General features: G+C 42.0%; 1 protein-coding gene across 8 annotated transcripts in view; it reads right to left on the minus strand.

Moving 5' to 3' along the window:
* LOC117578726 (venom metalloproteinase 3) overlaps nucleotides 1–20,119 on the minus strand; it is a 59,379-nt gene that overhangs the window by 30,484 nt on the left and 8,776 nt on the right. For all 8 annotated transcript variants that reach the window (XM_034264398.1, XM_034264405.1, XM_034264389.1 and 5 more), the window contains exons 2-3: nucleotides 19,035–19,156; nucleotides 12,050–12,481 (exon numbers count right to left, since the gene is read on the minus strand). In XM_034264398.1, coding sequence (XP_034120289.1) covers nucleotides 12,050–12,481; nucleotides 19,035–19,121 — 519 coding nt within the window. In that variant the 5' untranslated portion in view covers nucleotides 19,122–19,156. The remainder of the gene's footprint in view (nucleotides 1–12,049; nucleotides 12,482–19,034; nucleotides 19,157–20,119) is intronic.

Genomic DNA, 20,119 nt, shown 5'->3' on the forward strand with positions numbered 1-20,119 from the left:
GATTGCAAGCTAATCCATTTTAAGATTTAACTGCTAGCAGCAAGAATTTCGTTTTTTGAATTCTTCATTTTTACAAGCAGAAAATTGTAAACAAAATTTGTTTACAAATATGAATTGTGAAACAGAGAAACGACCTATAGATTTACACCGATGAAATTCTTTATTCTCATTTATGATTAAATACTCGATTAAAGAAAACTACACGTTATTTTGAAGGTCTCAATTCCTGGTATACCACTGTCACAGGTGGCTACAACTGAAAATGTAAAGCCATTTTCGTTTGCGATTTTTGTATAACAAATGCATGTTTGTTGGCCGCTGGTCTAAGCGGCGCTGGCCAAGACAGAATGCGTGGTTAGCGGGTTAATTTAATTAAATGCAGCTTAAGCCTGGTACGGAGAGAAGAGAATGAGCAGGAGGAGCATGGGGTAGGTACTACCAGCAGCAACAACGGCAGTAAACCGAACTTTGATTAATGCTAGCGGTCAGAAAATGTGACGCCTCAGCATGCACGTCACTCATATGCCGTGTGTGCCGTTGCTGAGTCTAGAGTCTGAACTGACCATGAAAACGCCGCTGCAGGCCTGGCTTAAAGCCTAAACTATTGACATTTGTCCAACTGCTCTGGTTTCGATTCTGCAAATGTTTTTTCGAATCTTTTTTTTTTGTGTGCTGGCCATTACTGTTGATCGTTGGACGTACGAATAAACGTACATCCGCGTATACCTCGGGGATATTGGCTTAGTATTAGCATACATTTTGAATGCGATGGTACATCTTTAGTCGTGGTCTGGGCAAGATAATTAAATAAATTGCTTCTGCGTACCCGGGCCAGTTCCAGGTCGGTTCCACTCAGTAGAGTTTTTTAATAAATATCGAAATAAATGTAATCTGACACTTGACATCGGCATCAGCATTTGGCATTGGACTCGAACTCGGACTTTGAGTTGGCATAGGTCCACCGTAAACTTGTTTTGCTGGCACTCTATCAAATTACAGGCATAAATCATAACTGCCTATACAGTTACTAATCGCCGTATGCCGCTTGAATGGAGCAGCAAATGGATGTGGAAAAGTAAGCCAAGTGCCAAAATCTAAATAATAGTTAATGTCGGAGTCAGACCTATTGGCCTTTGGCAAGATATGGTCAGATTAATCTACACGCTTGTTTTCTTGAGATGCGATACCTTTATTACAATTTAAGGTACTACAATGTGAATCTAAATGATATTTTATTTGAATTTGGGGCTTACAAAATGCACCGTCAAGTTTCGAAGGCCTGCTTGAGTTCTGTTCCCTAGGAGATACTTTCAACCACTGCCTCCCAACCTGAAGAAGTAGTAGTTGTAGACACGTCATTCGTAATACCACAATCAGTTTGCTGACTCATAACATGCTCTCCCGAAGGTTATTTTAATAGAATTTGGTTTGTGAAGAATTAGTTCTTTGGCAGATCCCTGTCTGTCTTCATTCTTATTATTTACTATCTACTCAGCGTGCCCCGAATTGCGCACGAGTCCAATTATTTATCGCCTCGATAGTATCACTGAGCTGTTCAGAACGGGCGTGGCATTTGTTAAGTGACCGCCAAAGCGTGTGGACACGCAGCAGCTACACCAAATTCATGTGCAGCAAGCATTTATGGCTTAATTTGTTGTTGCTGTCGTTGGTGTTATTTTTGTTTTGTATTTTCTAGTAGGACACCACGACCTTGTGGAAAATAAGTTCAAAGTGACAAGTGGTAAGTGGCGACCCCCACGTTGCACACACTCATACATATATGTATGTACGTGTAACACATTGTACAAGACTCACGGCTACCATGAATCCGAAACCGAATCCGAGTCCGAGTACTACTTCAAGCCGAGTCCGAGTCGGAGCCGGAGACCAAAAGCAGCGCTAGTTGTCAACTCTTTGGAGCCTAGCCAAGTGTTTTAGCCATATTTATGAACTGCCAGTCAGCCACTTATTGCTCTTGACTCTCGACTTTGCATGGACCAATTTTCTTTGTCCAGCTGTGTGCAATGTACTACATGCTGCGTGCACATGCATGGAGATGTCTTTTGTTTGTTTGTGTATGTGTTCTGGAAAGCTCAATTCCGAATTAGCGGAAGCCCCAAAGTGTGGGACTTTAACCGCACTAAAAACAATCTAACACAACGATATCGGGACCCGGCGGAACTGTTGCGAGATATTATTTCGATGGTAGAGGTATCCTTAGGCTCATCTATATATCTTTAGCGATCGCTATCTCCCTTGATTGCGTGACCTTTTATCGCTGCGCAGTTTGGTAGTCATGTTGCTTATAGCAGCCCAGTTTTCTTCTGACTCCAGAAGGCATTGTGCCAGGGTCAGTCCCGTTCTTAAACATATTCAGGTAGGACTCGAAGCATCAATGTCCTGTCAGAAATTGGACACTTGTCCGTTGCTTCCGCTCAGCCAACTCTGAAGGTCAGGGATTAGCATATGCGTCCATCGCCCTTTGCTACTACTGTCCCACAGGTCTTGACATTGCCATGGTCCCCTCTGGTCTAGTGGTCATTAGCATCCCGAACTTGCTGTGTCCTGATCCCTGAGTCTTCTGCTGCCAGCAGGTGGATATGGATCAGTCCGGCTACTACTAGTACGGCATCTTGGGATATTGTTATGGAGCCACCACACACTCTCAGGGCGCACAGTCTCTATGCAACATTGCATTCACGACACTCGCTAGGAGCTTCCGCCTCGACTGCCTTGGGCCTCTCGTGTTTGTCATTATTATTATTATAATTGATGGTAATTGTGGAGTTGCCTACTCAGATTGTGGCTTTCTCAACTACCCTTCTGCTGCTTATTAGCATCGCCTCTGTTTTGTGGGCGGTTAACGCTAGGTTCCTCCCAATAAGCCATGTTTTGGCTCTCTCCTCCGCGTTATTGCAGATTCTTTCTGCTTCTTTTTTGTGTGTTTGCCACTGCGACAACGGCAGTGTCGTCGGCAAAACCTATCTAAACCGAGACCCCTATAGGCATATCCATTTTTAGGATTCCATCGTACATGATCTACAGTATCGTTCCACAGTAGCGGTCCGAGTACCGATTCTTGGGGTGATTTGCTCCCTTAGGTAGCCAGCAATGATTACCTGCAGATACGCCAGTATTTGAAAGTTTTTAGTGTTTCTTGTATGCGGCTCCAACTGGCAGAGTTATACGCATTTTGGACATCGTGTGTTGCCATTATGCAGTACTCTTTGCTCCCATACATCTTGTTTATAGCTTGTTTTGCTATCTCGCACACCTCGCAAGCTGCGTCCACGTTGGACTTGGCTTTGCGGAACCCGTACCGTCTCGGTGAGAGTTGACGCGTTACAACTGCCTCCAGACTCGTGTGGATTACGCTCTGGAGGATCTTACCCACTGTCTAGCATGCAGAGTGTTCTGGAGTATGAGGACATCTGATCCTGCGCTGTTGTAGCAGCACATGGTGAAGTTCTCTCCACTCTTACAGTTCTGCGCGATGTGCCCAAACTTCTGGGTATTGTTTTGGGTCGTAATCTGCAATACCAACACCTGCAATTCCCTTCCCTATCAGTTTCTCGGCCACAGCCGGTGAGATACTCAGCGTCAGTATTTGGGTGCTCCTGTAGGCTGGCCTGCTCCTTGAGCTCCACCAACACCTGCTCTTGGGTGGACACCTCATCTATGTCCTTAAGCTCGAGGATCACTGTATCAGTGAGACTTCTCACATGGGCCCATTTTTAACCTTCCTTAGAATGTCTGCGTATAAGACTGTGCTAGTGCTAGCGATGACTATTGCATCGCTACATCGGCTTCTGCCAAGCTGCAACCGTTACCCAGCCATCTGCTCGCTCTTTTGGGATTGCCTCTGGTCCACCGCGGACTACGGCATCCCTGTGGCATCGGACTGTGGCTTCCTCGCATTTTTATGCATTTTGGGACCATGCTATGCCTTCTTAGAGGTAGGGTACAGGTGGTTAGTGTTTTGCGCACCTGGCCTACTCTTTCATTTCCGTTCCCTCCAGTGTTGACGATTGCTGTCACTTTTATACCCGGTACTCGAAGAGTAAATAGTATTTGTGCTCGAAAGTGGATGTATGTAACACGTAGAAGGAAACGTTTCCGACCCCATAAAGTATATATATTCTTGATCAGCATCAATAGCCGAGTCGATATAGCCACGTCTGTCTGTCCGTCTTGTTAGTCGACTATGTAAGACTATAAGAGACTATAATTAATTTTCAGTGGCTACCCCAGCCCGTCCAGCAGTTTTGCTTATTTTTTGCACATTCTTTCATTCCACAGTCTGCCTCGTGCAGTGTGCGGCTCTAGAATGATATATGGAGATCAAATGTAATATGTAAAATAACAAAAAATAACATACTAAGGTACAGATGTACTGACTGAGTACCGGGTATAAAAATTGTGACTGGTGGGAAGCCTCTCACAAACGTTCCTACTCGTTATATGTATGGCACCGTATATTGTTTAATTACAAATGTCAAAACGAAGTCATGCAGATCGCTGAGCTTTGTTTAGGCGTTCCCCCCCAAAAATTGACTAGTATATAATGTAAGACACGAATTTTTCGCCACACTTAATTTCATTTAATTTCCGTTTCAGTATCCCGGAAGGGGTTCCGCCATGGACTTTTATTTCTCATAGCGTGGCTCAGTACAGAGTAGAGAAAAACGGTATATCAGCTCTAATTGAAGCATAAAGAATCCTCCTTCCGGAAAAAAGGTTGGATTTCTGAATGATGAATGCCGGTTACGGGTAAGTTTCTATGGCTTAGATAATCAACTGGAAAAGAAAAATGTCTCCAATTGAATGCGGACCAGTTTAGGTAATTTGTTCACAAATGTATAGCATGAAGCCCCAGTGGCTTTCACTCTTTCTCCCTCTCTCTCGTAATCTAACGCTTGCTAACTTCAGTGAGACTAGTAATGGGACATTTATAAGGCATCTAAAAGAATTTAAAATGAAGGACCAATTTTGTTTTGCATACCCGGTTGCATCCGATTTCAGCAGCTATGAAAATAGGTGTATTTTAAGAGGTCCATCACTTTGTGGACGGATTCGCAAAGGCCAATTCTGTAGCTTAAAAATACTTCGCCCGAAGCCGAAAATGAGAGTAAAACCCCAGAAACTTAACAACTTCCTGACTGAAAATTTATACACGATTTTGTTTTCTTTCTCTTGGCCATTTTTCGATGCAAATTAAGTTGGGAGAAAAAAGAGACACAAATTACCCTAAGTAGTGAACTTGGCAAGTGAAAATTAGCCCCTGAACTCTTGTGGCATAGCGAAGAAGGTTAAAACATTAGTCCCAGGCCCTTAACCTGGCCAGCAGACAGCGCTAATTTTCCATTGTTCGCTGCATAACAACTTTTCCGATTTTACGAGCATTTGTCGCCCACTACGCACCTTTAATTCGAGCGTCATTTAGCCAAGTCAACTGACAATTAACGCATTCGACGACTTGTAGGCGTTTCTCTGTTAATGCCGTTTGTTGCTGGCTCTCTCGTTCGTTTTGTTGTTTGACGTCGTTACGTATTCGCCGCGCTGGGCACATTTGAGTGTCGGATTTATCCATGCCTGTGTGTTTTGCTGTCTGATTTGCTTTGGAAGCTATCCAGTTTATTACGCACCATTATGCACTGCATACATTCATACATATGTACATGCATACATCACATTCATACATGGTACGGATCTGATTAGACCAGAAACCAGAAACCTTAGACCAGAAACATTTCAAGTTGGTGTTTAATTGCAATACAATGCCAAAGCACTAGCTTGTCCATTGTCTGGTCAATTACGTATCCCATTGAGTTTTACTGGAGCTAAGGCAGAGCAGAGATCTTTTGGAGGCCCAGAAGTCCATGGAAGTCTGCAATACTCTCCACGCCAATCGGGAACAAGCCTCTTCAAATCTTGCTATGATATTTCACCAAAAGAACCCCATGTCCACATATGTTCGATGCTTAAACCCTCTAATATGTCAGGAAAAAAGGGAACGAATATTTTCGATGTTCGCTACAAAACAACAAGCCGCTTAGCGCTACCAATAACTGCAACATGAGCATAACAGGACCAACAGCCACAGTAGTAGGGGAAAATGTCAGGCAGCGGCAACAACTTGGCAGCATTATGCAACAGATTGCAGCCGCTTAAACAGAGATATACAGAGAGAGAGAGAGAGAGAGAAGATAGCGACGGGCAGCAGTCGGCAACAAGCTGAACTGCTTTCTAAGTCTGCTAAGTTTTTCCTAACGGCTACCCCTGCCTCCCACTCCAGCAGTGCCTCTCTCACTCTTTGCCAGTCTCTTCCCCTGCCCCTTCTGCTGATTTTGCAACTTGCATCACCCGCGCATTCAGGGAAAGACAGAGAGAGAGAGAGAGAGTGAGAGAGGAAGTGAGGGAGTGAGCTGACAAGAAAAAAAGAGGAAGAAAGAAAGATAGACATAGCGAGCTAAATTCAAATTCATTCAGCGGCCGAAACGGTCAACTCATTAATCATGCTTTTCCGCAGCCGACAACAAGTTGGAATCGAGTGCAGCAGCAGCAACAGAAGAGAAGCTTTGAATGGGGCAGCCACAAATGCCTTACAATTTTGTTGAATAACAAAGTCAGATACAAAACCTTTTTTAACTTAAGCACACTCTCCTAGTGGTTGTCAGCACCCATCAAAAATACATTTTTAAAACCCAATTAGTTTGCTTTCAATGCACTTTGTCTCGTTGTTGGTGTCTGTTGCCAGAGGAGGCGACATCAGAGAAGCGCTTAGCCATTCTAACGCTCGAGTTTGTTGCCCAAGTCTTTCGTTTCTGCTTTGATTTTATGGTAATTTTTAAGCTCTATAGTCCGATTCCGACTCCGGGTGTGGGCCAAATGACAGGTTGCCAAGCCTAAGCCAAGGGGTATTGTTCATCACGAGCCTTGGGCAATTGGTAGCAGTCCACAATTGGTCTACCTAGAGAAGCATAGGTTAGGACTACCTTGAGTACTTTTCGGTCGTGTTAACCCAAATGAATTGTCTTCCGTGAGAGAGAGGGAAGTCGAAAGAGGGAAGAGAAGGAAGTCGATCTATTAGAAACAAGTAGACAATCTCTTGATTGTTGTTTTGGAAATACACTTGTATCAGTGTGATATCACAGCAGTCTGGAGGCAAATCCGATGGCTCTAGCTCTGAGAAGTCTCTGAGAAGTAGCCGACAATCTAGATGGACAGACGAACAGACAGACATGGCTGATCAAGAATATATGTATATACTTTATGTTACTTACATCCACATTCGAGCACAAATACAATATACCCTTTTATTCTTCGAGAACCAGGTATAAAAATAAGGCAAAAGTGAACTTTAGCTTACTTAAATAGGGTTTCTGATCAAAGTTCATGAAATAATTTGACTTTTTGGTAGATTAGTTAATGGAAATTTCCATTCCGGACACCTAAGCGACTTTTGTTTTATTATACCCGGTATTCAAAGAGTAAATAGGGTATATTGTATTTGTGCGAATAACGGTTGTATGTAACTCACAGAAGGAAGCGTTTCCGACCCCATAAAGTATATATATTCTTGATCAGCATCAATGCCGAGTCGATTGAGTCTGTCTGTCCGTCTGTCCGTCTTGTTTGTCGGCTCGTTATCAGAGACTATAAGAGCTAGACCCACCAAATTTTGCATCCAGACTGCTGTATGCTCACACTGAAACCAGTGTATTTAAGAAATGAGCCACGCCCCCTTCCGCCCCCGCAAAAGGGCGAAAACCTCCCAAATCTACAATTTTGAAGATAACAGAAAACTAAAAACGCCATTCCGTAGGAAATGGCCATATCTATCAGATCACCAAATTGGGATCCGATCCATCCGGATCATTATTATAGCCACAATGGAGAAATTAATTTCCAGTGGCTAAACCCACCCTATCCCGCAGCTTTTGTTGCTCTTTTTACATTCTCTCATTCACACTCTGCTTCTGCTTCACTCGGCCCCTGCCTCTGCCCTCCCCCTGGCGTTGACTCTTCCGACTTTTAACCAAGACTCTGTTTTTAACGTTGGATGGCGCCACTTTCGAAAAATTTGCTGTGAAACCTATCGGTCCAAGAATGTACCAATTTTATTGCTGTTTTAAATATCTCATAAATTGGAAAATATTAATTGATCCAATTTGTTTGATGCATTTTATTTAGTAGGCTTTTACTACGTGTTCTGTAATGTGAACGATATCTAGTGGTTGGCGATGTCTTCTACATCTAGATGTAGTCCTGAGTGCCGGGTATAAAAGTTGTGACGCGTAAGAAGCGTCGCACACATCCCTTCTCGTTTATTTATTATTTTCGGCATTTTGTGGCCGTGGGTGACCTTTGTGTAAATGTATCGACTGCATCGACTGAATGCTGCATTAGGAGGGAGTGCCCGGCGACGCCTTGTGTTTGCCTTTCGTTTTGTTTCTCGTAACGTGGTGGGATTGAAATTGAGAGTGGGTGGGACCAGGTGAAGTAGAGATAGGGTAAGCGGTGTTGGTTCGAGTTATATTAAACACTCTTGAACAGGATAAATTTCACCGCACGAAATGGCATGGTTTTGCGTTCGGGAAAATATGAAATTGCACTTCGAAAAACTTCAATTATATTTTGGTGATTCACTTTTTCTGCGCATTGATCAACAGAAAACTATTTAAACATAATTTCAGTAAAACGAAGAAAATGAGTCAGGCCTTTTTACCAGAGATCAGTGAAATATTATTATACCCGGTACTCGAAGAGTAAATAGTGTATATTGTATTTGTGCAGAAAAGTGGATGTACGTAACACAGAAGAATCAGTTTCCGACCCAATAAAGTATATGTATATATTCTTGATCAGCATAGCCGAGTCGATATAGCTATTTCTGTCTGTCCGTCCGTTTTGTTGTGCGCCTGGATCTCAGGGACTATAAAAGCTAGAGCCACAAAACTTTGCATCCAGATGGCTGTATGCTCACACTGTTACAAGTGTAATTCATGAATTCGCCCGCCCCCTTCCGCCTCGCAAAGTGCGAAAAGCTGCTGTATCCACAATTTTGAAGATAAAAAAAAACTAAAAATGGCATTCGATAGGGAAGGTTTAAATCATTATTATAGGCATAATGAAGAAGGAAGCTTTTTTTTATTATTCATTCCACAATCTGCTTTGTGTAGTGTGCGGCTCTAGGGAAGAAGGGCGAGCTAAAAGAGCGTGTTGGCGTGAGAAGTGATGTAGATGTACATGACATATAGCTGTATGTAGAAAAAAGGTAAAATGTAAAATTTGAAAAACACCACTACTGAGTACCGGGTATAAAAGCTGTGACGCGTAAGAAGCGTCTCACGCGACTTTCCGTTGTTCTGTGATTTTGCGGTCTTTTTCTAGGGTTGAACTTTTATTTACAACATTTTTAGAAAATTGTTTTTTTTTTAATGATCAATGTTCAAATGCCGTGGTTTATTTTTTCACATAACTTAAGTATCTTAGATCAGAGGATCTCAGAGCTCTTGCGTGGGTTGCTCAATCCAACAAACAAACTTATGTTATACAGAAATAATGCTTTTACAGCTGGTTACATTTTAATAAAAAAAAGTATGTATTTACAGATTCCAAAGAAATATGTACAAATTTCAAAAGCGTCGTGCCAATCTTTCCGCATTTCACGGCGAGAGGTTTAACACTTGAATTATCACAAATAAATCAAGTTGGAAAAAAAACATGAACGACACCAAAGCTGAAAAAGATCAAAGCCAAAAGGCTTCGGTCGCCCGTTTCATTTCTTTTTTCTTTTCGGCTGTCTGACATGACATTTCACTTTCATTTCCGAAGTCTTGCGTCTTGCATTCAAAATTTGTTTGTGTGTGAAATCCTTTCCGCTCTCTCTCTCTCTCTCTCTCTCTTCCATTCTACACCCACCTCACCTGTCACCCTTTCCGTTGAATGTCCACCCACTGCTGGTAATAAGCGCACAACTAAAACTTGTGATAACGAGAAGGGACGTGTGAGACGCTTCTTACGCATCACAACTTGTATTCCCGGTATTCACCTAGTATATATGTACCTTATTGGTTTTTTTTTTTTTTTTTTCGAATTTTACATTTTTTTTAAATTTGTCATCTACATCACTTCTTACTTCTCGTCCCCTTCTTCCCTAGAGTCACACACTACAAGAAGCAGAGTGTGGAATGAGAGAATGTGCTAAAAATAAAGAATAACTGCTGGGCGATGTGTGGGTTTAGCCACTGCAAATTAATTTCTTCGTCCTGGCTATAATAAAAATCGAATTCGGGGATATGATACATATGGTAATTCCCTACGGAATGGCGTTTTTAGTTTTTTTATGTTCAAAATTGTGGCTATGCTCCCATAGCTTTTCGCCTTTTTGTAGGCGGAAGGGGGCGGGGCTAATTTTTGAAAGACTGTGGTTTTAGTGTGAGCATCCAGCAGTCTGGAGGAAAAATTCGGTGGCTCTAGGTCTTATAGTCTCTGAGAATTCGCCGACAAAAAAGACGGGCACACGGGCAGACAAACAGACGGACGGACGAACAGACAGACATGGCTAAACAGACTCGGCTATTGATGCTGATCAAGAATATACATATGAACTTTATGGGGTCGAAAACGTCTCCTTCTGTGTGTTACATACATCCATCCCCTTTTGCCCAAAAATACAATATACCCTATTTACTCTTCGAGTAGGGTGTATAAAAAGTACGATCAATCGATTGTGCTCCAATGGAACACGCCCTCAGCACTTATGAATAATGGACGAATGGTACAATACATACTCGTATGTACATGTGTATACAATACATACTGGAACAGGGCGTTTGCTAAAGTGAACCGAAAGAAAGTGAACTCGCAACTCCAGAAAAGTCACGTTCATGGTTAAAAAAAAATGTTTGCGAACTGAATTCGATGGGAGTTTGTAGGTGAAAGCACCTGCTTTTACAAAAATATCTTAATTCAAACGAATTAAAGGGAAAACTAGATCTTCTCAATAACCACTCAAGGACCAGGAAAATCCAAATTAAGCATGCTAATCTTTAATCTTCCAAAATGGCACCTGCCCATTAAGAATTATGAAGTCTGTCATATCCCAAATAACATCCCAAATGTAAGCTCAACTCTTATACATCATACAAATTGTAAGTGCAGCAAAAAAAATCCAAATGTAGTTGATCTCATCGGCAGTTGTTGACTTAAAAATGACATTTTTGTGCTATTTACTTTTCACACCATTCCAATCATAAAATTCACAAATACAATGAGGTCCAAATACAAGAAGCGCGGCCTACGCCTAATCGCTTTATCACATGGCCAATTAATTTGGATTAGGTACGCGTACAGGCAGAGGCACAGGCACACGTAGATACAGAAGGCAATGAAAACAACGAAATGGCCGAGAAACATAGCAAAGATAAACAAAGTAAAAGAAAATCAAGCAACGCAAAATAAAATTCATCTTTGCACGAGGCTTAGCTTGAAAAGAGGGAGAAACAAAACAATGAAATAACGAAGCAAAAATCTGCCTAACTCAAGCGGAAGTGTGGCGAATCAGCAAATCAGAAAACGTACAAAAGCAAAAATCAGCTTTAATAATTTTCTTATGTTACCCGCCGTGATGTAATCAATGAAATTGCAATAAAAGAAAAATATTTATGGGGGCGAATAAGACGACAATTGAGGGCAGCGAAACAAATAGAGGACAATAAATTAAAAGGAATAAGGGTATGCAAGTTTGGAGGAATGCTAGTAAGAGGTTTATGGTATGGAAGAAACTGATAGTGATAGTGAAAAAAATTAAAGCGACACTTTTAGTACTCGTTTTTTCTCTATCCTACTTCCAATGAACAATATTCCATCCAAATTCTATTTCAATCTCTATTTCTCTCACCAACGAAGCTCCATCTGGCCACCGATTTTTTGTATAACTCTATAACTGAATCGCGACGGTCTCCACAACCTAGTATTTATGTACATATTATCATTCTGCGTCTTCTTGTTTCGTCAACAAAAAACTCTCATATCTCGTACTCACCTCCTCCTGGGCAATCTCGTGCAGGTCCAGGCCGTGTGTGGCATTGGGCTCGCTACCAACGCTCCACATACGCAGCTGGTGGGCCGCATCCTTGAAAAGGCCCTTTGTGGCGCGCAGAGTGAGGTTCATGTGGTGTCCGAAGGCGCTGAATGAAACGTTATGGGATTGGATGGCGCTGACGTCGAGTCTGGACAGATGGTTGCCACCTAATTCGATGGCGTCTTGCTTCATCTCGCTGTAATAAGAATTCTTGCTGAGATCCTTTTTCACGTGGTGGGGCGGCAGGGCTGTGGATGTAGCCGAGAAGCTGCGCCGCCGCCGCTGGTGGTTGTCATGGTGCAGTAGCTCGACGACCTCATAGTTTGGCACACCATCGTGGGTATCCACGTGGAAGACGGACTGCAGCTGCTCCAGTGACATGTGTTTGTGCAGCTGAACCGACAAGAAAAGAAAGAAAACTTTTTATTTAGGTGGCAATAAATTGTTGCAATTGTTTGATCGTTAATTGTAAAATGATCAATAATTCAATGCAATAATCGAGTTGTTGTTGGTCTTTGCTGAAACTGTTTCATGCTTTTAATTGATTATAATCGAATATAAGTTTATTCAGTTTGTGTTTGCATTGGGCCGCCGCTCAAGTGCTATCTGGAGATTACCGTCTAAGCCAGAGCCACAGACAGAGCCACAGACAGAGCCAAAGCCAAAGCCAACACAAAAACTCGGCCAGGCTATACTCTGAGTATTCGTCTTCAAAAACTAGGTCAGGGTCAATGCGTTGTTTGAAAGATTTCTTATAAAATCACAACAAACATGCTCATAGTAAATTCAAGTTTTTCTGAATCATGCGAACTACCTGAAACAGATATTGGGAAACAATTTGGGGCGTCTTTTCATATCCGTTACTCGAAGAGTAAAAATTGTAGTTGTGGTGAAAAGTGGATTTATGTAACTCACAGAAGGAAACGTTTCCGAACCCATAAAGTTTGTATATTCTATACCAGCGTCAATAGCCGCATCAATGGATATGAAGACTATAAAAGCTATAGACACCAATTGACGCATCCAGTTGGGTGGTACATCACATTGTTACAAGTGTATTTCAAAATTTCGCCCGGCCTTGTTAAAGCCAGAATGCCGAAATTAATTTGCAGTGGCTACCCACACCTCGTCCAGCAGCTTTTCTGTTGCTCGTTTGTTGTTGCAAAATGTATAATTCGAACAAATCTGATGGTTTGTTAAAATGTACGACACTAAGGTTTCATACATATGGGTACCGGGTATTAAAGTTGTGAAGTGTACGAAGCGTCTCACAAACGTTCCTACTCGTTTTTTATACCCGGTACTCGAAGAGTAAATATTTTTGGTGAAAAATTATGGAAGCGTTTCCAACCCCACAAAGTATATCTATTCTAGATCAGTATCAATAGCCAGCTCGATATGGAAATGTCTGTCTGTCCGTCCGTCTGTCCGTCCTTATGAGCGTCTCTTTGGTGGCTCTAGCTCTTATAGTCTCTGAGAACTAGCCGACAAACAAGACGGACAGACGGACAGACAGACTATTGATGCTGATAAAGAATATATATACTTTATGGGGTCGGCAACGTTTCCTTCTGTGCGTTACATACAACCGTTATTCGCACAAATACATTATACTCTATTTACTCTTCGAGTACCGGGTATAAAATAGTTATTTGGTTCCTTGAGGGAAAATTCGGTCGGGTAGTGTAATCAGATATGTTACAGGGTCAGAGCTGGACTAGAATTTCCATTGATAAAAAACAAATTGCCAAAGCTGGCAAGCAATAAGAAAAGACTACGATAGCGAACTTGGCTACGCTGCAAGCGGTCCGCAATTTAGGCCAATTTCTTGCATTTTATTTTCCCAAAATGGGCTAAAATGAGTCAGAAATGGACCCAGACTCTGAAATGGAGCTTAAATGACATGGAATACAGATACGAAAAGCGAAGCGGCAGACAAGGTAAACGCGAAACAAGATTCACTTTTACAGCTACTCGTACGCAGAGACTGCTCTGCTCTTAGCCATAACCGTACGGCCAGCATAATGATTCTTTGTCTTTTATAACAAATTTTTCGAACCACTGCCGTGAAAGGCAGGCAGGTAGGTGAACAAACGCCAGAAGAAAACAAAACACAGGGTAGACAATGCCAACAAGTTTTTACTTTCGTTTGGAACGTGTTTTGACCACAGACAACAGTCGCATATGAGACCAGGAGCCGGAGCCAAGCCAGCCAGCTGTTACTGCAAATTAAGCAACTTTTGCCACTGCTGGCGTTGCCCCATTGAAAGTGAAACTGAAACTTGCAGAAGAAAAACAGTAGACAAAAACGAGACTCTTTCGATGACGCGCTGGGCTTGCCACTCGAGTGAGATTTTGATTGTTGCATCGAGTCGAGTGCAATCATTTGGCCTTGAATGCACCATTCGATACTAAGGCTCTTGGCCCGCACAAGCAAAAGATGTGGAAAGCTTTGCACCTGCAACGAATTAGCCAATATTCTTCAGTGCTCTCGCTATTTGATATGTAAATCCCGCTGTGGGGAACGGGAACGGGAACCGCACCCAGACACCAATCAACACTTAGCTCTGGCCCTTGTAGCCAATTAATTGCAATTACAAACAAATGAGCCACAGAAACACTTCGATCAACAATTTCGAATTATGCAAGAAACGGCGTCATCCAATGAACAAAATCAGCCTCTGAGATTAAAGAGCCAATGACGGGGACGGAACTCAGATGGGAATGGAAGGTGCTTCTCCAAGTGACGAAACGTTTGAAGGAGCTCTGAGTGTGTACAGATAATACTGCATACAGTTACTTGCAAAGTCATATGCGATATTTTAAAATATGCATAAGCTCTTTTTAAATGAGTCTCAAGTATAGTTTAGAAAGAACTCAAATAAAATCTATTATTTTCAAAGATAACAAAGCTCAGCAAAGAATCGCAGAGGTGAAGAAAACGCTTCAGGCCCTACTGCAACTTGTCATGCGAATCGATTAGCTGACTTTTTAAGCTGCGATTTCCGACTTAGTAGCTTGCCAGTAGCTTGGCAGTAGCACCAGCACCGGCAGGTGCTGTTTATCCACCGATTTGTCCAAGCATAGGTTTGATTTTATTTTTGGTTTTCGCCGAGTGCAATGACGGATATTGTGAAATTGTTGTTGTTCGTAATTTGTTCGGCTGCCTCCTGTAGTCGAATCGATGGCCTTTTCTGACTCTGGCAATTACTGAAATTGTTTGAGATTACTCATACGCCCGGCAAACCACTTGAAGAGTCATACTCGTATTTATATACGACGACGCGATGGTGGTGACTATGGATATGGCGACCAAGTGCAATCAGAGTAAAGTCAAAATGGCTCTGGCTGAGGCCAATACACTTTATATGGCATATAGTAGGAGCCGGCACAAGCTTAAGTCACATTCACTGTGTTGCAGCAGCTTTTCTAGCCGAACAATATCAACACCAAACCAACAGCAACAGTACCACTCGCACCACCGATCGTCGCACGAAAGAGTGTCACTCGACCTTTCGCATAGTCATACACAAAGAAAATATTCACTTCAAAAGCAACAGCAAGACCAACGGCAACGGCAACATGTTGAGGATGGATCCGAAGACTGCGACGGGTTGAGGGTTGAGCGTTCGACTCCGAACTATTAAATATCCACTAAATTACGATCGTGTGTTTGGGTTTCGTTTCTTTCCATTTCCTTGGGTGTGTTGACCTTGCCGCCATGGCTGTCAAGCGGCGGAAATTAGCAACTGCTTCTGTCCGCGCTAAATTTTCAGTACTTTCAGGTTTTTTCCACCTCTTTATTTTGGGACTTAGCTTATGCCAAAGATTATCAAAGTGTGAAAAGTTCAGGGTGTTACGACACAGCCGCCATGAATGGGAGACGGACGCACACGAAGAGTGATGGCAATTTTTTTGTATATGTACATAAGTATGTAAATATATACTTGTTCATACATACAATACCGCAGGTTGCCACAGAAGTTCGTACTTTTTCGAATAATCTTGGACTATTGAGAGAGTCCGCTTAATGGAGCAAATCATTTGTTGTCCTTATTTGTGTACAAAAGCTTTTCCTACTTTTCAGAATGGAATATTTAACGTTCCACTTGCGATTGCATAACCACTTTATCTGTCTTTATCTGTGTATTACATATACACTGAAATTCCACCCATCTCCATTCATACACACACACACACAGTCCTAGGGGGACACACAGACACAAGACAAAACGGAGCTCAAGCTACAACTGCAGAAAAATGCATGAAAAAAAAGAGTGCGTAGGGGTAGGGGAGTACGTTTGTGAGACGCTTCGTACGCGTCACAACTTCGGTATTCGGTCTGAATATGCATATGTACGTATGTAACCTTAGTGTTTGAAATATGTACATATGTGTTTAACCTCACGATTTTTTCGTTACGTCTACATATACATTACATCCACATATACATCACTTCTCACACCAACACGCTCTTTTAGCTCGCCATCCTCCCCAGTGACGCACATAGCAGAGGGAGTAAGGCAGAAGATTCTCACATCCCTCCTCATATTCTTCTTATTTAGTGTTTATACCCGGTACTCGAAAAGTAAATAGGGTATATAGTATTTGTGCACAAAGTGAATTTATGTAACGCCTTTTTTCGCCCTTTTGCGGGGGCGGAAGGTGGCTCATTTTTAAAATACACTTGTAACAGTGTGAGCATATAGAAGTCTGGATGCAAAACTCTAGCTGTCTCTAAAACTGGCTCTAGCTTTTAAAGTCTCTGAGATCCAGGCGCTCAACAAGACGGACGGACAGTCGGATAGACAGACATGGCTCTATCGACTCGGCTAATGATGCTGATCAAGAATATATATACTTAATGGGCTCGGAAACGCTTCCTTCTGTGCGTTACATACCACCGTTACTCACACAAATACAATATACCCTATTTACTCTTCGAGTACCGAGGAAAAAAACGCAAAAAGTTCTTGATTTCACAATTAAAGACTTAATATATTTGGCCGGCCATTGATAGCCATGGACCATGTAGGAAGGCGGAATAGGATTTCTCATTTTTGTTTTTTTCTTAATTTCTGACAGCACATGCAACATTAACAAGATCTGCAGCAGCAACAGCAGCTGACTCATGCCGTTTCCCTCAATATTCTTGTTGTGATTTGCATGTTTTGCCTTGCTCTGCTCTGGGAGTCTTTACTGCAATTTTAATACTGATACTGTTATACTCTTAGAGAAGAACCTACATACATACGGACCTACATACATACATATGTATAAAGTCGGAAAGCTAAAATATTTTTGTAGCCTTTTATTTGGTATTTGACTGTATAGCTCCGGATGTTTTTGATATTTTTGATATTTTGTAAATCAGTTTTCTATTTTATTATGCTGGCACAGTGGCAACAACCGTGCTAGAAGGGTATGCAGTGCTTCGGCACCCTAAGCTTTTTTTTCCTTCTCGCTATGCCTGCTGCCATTTGAAGGGCCTCGTCATAGTTTTTGCTGTTGCTGTGGCGTGTCAATTTTAATTGCAGTGCAAGACGGAGCGAAGTCGTTTATGGGGCATTATGTTGCAATCGCAGTTTATGTGACTTTGGCAAGGTTATAGGTCGACGTCTCCGTCTCGACAAACACGAACTTGCTCAGAAAACTAGCCAAATTAAATGTTTAAGAAAATGTTTGACAAGTAATCCATCAGAAAGATACGAAGAACAGTTAAGAGTACTTAAGGCAAACAATTCCACTTAACGATATCTGAAGATTAGGAGATCAACAATTAATAGCCACAATGAAGAAATTTATTTCCAGTGGCTAAACCCACCACGTCCCGCAGCTTATATTTGCAAGCTTTATATTTTCACATTCTCTCATTCACACTCTGCTCCGCGCAGTGTGCGGCCGCTGCCTGCCTCTGCCGTGAGTCTACAAAGTGTGGGTCTAGGGAAGAGGGGCGAGCTAACAGAGCGAGTTGGCGTGAGAAGTGTTGTAGATGTAAATGACAGATGAAGAAAAAATATAGAATTTGACATTTAACCGCTAAGAAACAGATGCAGTACTGAGTGCCGGGTATAAAAGTTGTGACGCGTAAGAAGCGTTTCACACGTCCCTTCTCGTTACTTTTCTCTTATCTTCAAAATTGTGGATACTGCAGATTTTCGCGCTTTGTGATGATGGAAGGGGGCAGGGCGAAATTTTGACAGTGTGATATCACATAAGTCTTCACACAAACTTAGGTTCCTCTAGCCCTATAGTCTCTGATTTTTCGGCGCTCATCAAGACCGACGGAAAGACAGACATAGACTTGCCTATTGATTCTGATCAAGAATATATGTATATATTTTATCAGGGGGTCAGAAACGTTTCCTTCTGTGCGTTACCACAATAAATACAATATAACCGAATTACTCTTCGAGTACCGGGTATAACTAGCTGGAAGGACAAAAAAGATAAGGAATGTACTTGAATTAATGGCAAGAACTCTTTACATTTTACCTAGGGTAACATTTTGTTGGCAACACTTCTGCAATGACACAATCAAAAGTGTGGACTTCAATTGAATTTAAATGAGACACTCACACAGATACACAAACACCATACAGAAAAGTACGAATACAGAATACACGAGTTGTCTGTGTATTTCTAATATGCGAGTAGGGAATAGAGACTCTCTTCGATGCGGTGCACTGCTTTGTAATTATTTATAATACACATAAAATGTTGTTTTTATTTCTTGAAATGCTAATTACGCACAATGCAAATGACAATGAAACCGCCGACTGGGGGCTTTTTGGGTCGGGTTTTTTTTTATTTTTGTTAAACGGCCACGTTACCCTGTTGACTGTGGTAAGTGCCCCCCAAGTTTATTTTTATGGCATTCAATTCATAGACGAATTCTGGTACACCGATACACTAAACATGATACGTGCTTGCTGTCTGTACTTACATCTGGCATGGCCTGACATATCTTGCTGGCCAGAAGTAGCGCTGTGATGAGTCCCAACGTGTAGGTCATTTTACGTGCAGCTCGCATAGAGTGTGCTACGGAGATTCCTTAAAACCCTTAATCTGAATGAATGAAATGAAAGAGTAAAATAGTCGATTAATATATGTACATATGTATAGATAAACTTATAGAATTATTGTAACAGTACGTTTTAAAGGCCACCTCAACGAAAGTTTTCAGAACAGGAATTCTTCGATGAATCGTTAATCTTATTTTCTCCGTCATTAACTTATCTTTAGCTTATTACCTTATTACTACCTTCCATTTTGCACCACTCTGTCATGTAACTCTTCTTATTAAGTTTGCCTTACGTATTTCTTCCCATTCCCATACTTTTCCATTCTCTTAGCCGATTGCGGAACACAAAGCCTACGAAAAATGTCTGCCTTACACTCAACTCAACTCTACTCTCCTTGACCAGCTCCACCCCACTCCCACACCTATTGGTCATGCTCAAATGGACATTATTACAGTGTGCCAAGTACAGTAAGTACATGCCATCATCGACAGTCTACATAACTGCATGAATGCCACGAGTACGGATTTTCAATAATAATTGTTTTTAGTTGCAAAACCTAGTTTTCGGACTCGTTGGCTGAGTAATTAATTGTTGCACAATGCCGAGAAGCCAGAAGCGGGACTGTAAGACAAACTTGTCCGGCCCTGCTGGTTCCTAATGATGCTGCTGTTGTAGCTTTAGTACATCCGCCGGGTATCAAATGCTGCTAATTGTCAATAATGATGCAGCGAAGCGTGGCAAGAGGCAAATAGCATCCCATTCCATCCCATCCCGTGGCATGCCAATGTACCCAAACCTTTTGACAAGCCGACCAAGAAAACAAACAGAACTGACCAATAACAGCGTTAGCAGCAGCAGCAACAGCACAGATTCAGCAACTGCAATTTCATGTTGCAACCTATCTCGGCGGCATTTACGACAAATTGCATGACATTTTAGTTGCCCGCTTCCCCCTAATGGTTTTGTTTGCACAACTTGCACGCAAATGTTTGCAAGATTTCTGGTG

Source organism: Drosophila guanche, unplaced genomic scaffold, assembly GCF_900245975.1.
Source record: "Drosophila guanche unplaced genomic scaffold, DGUA_6, whole genome shotgun sequence".
NCBI classification, from domain to species: Eukaryota; Metazoa; Arthropoda; class Insecta; order Diptera; family Drosophilidae; genus Drosophila; species Drosophila guanche.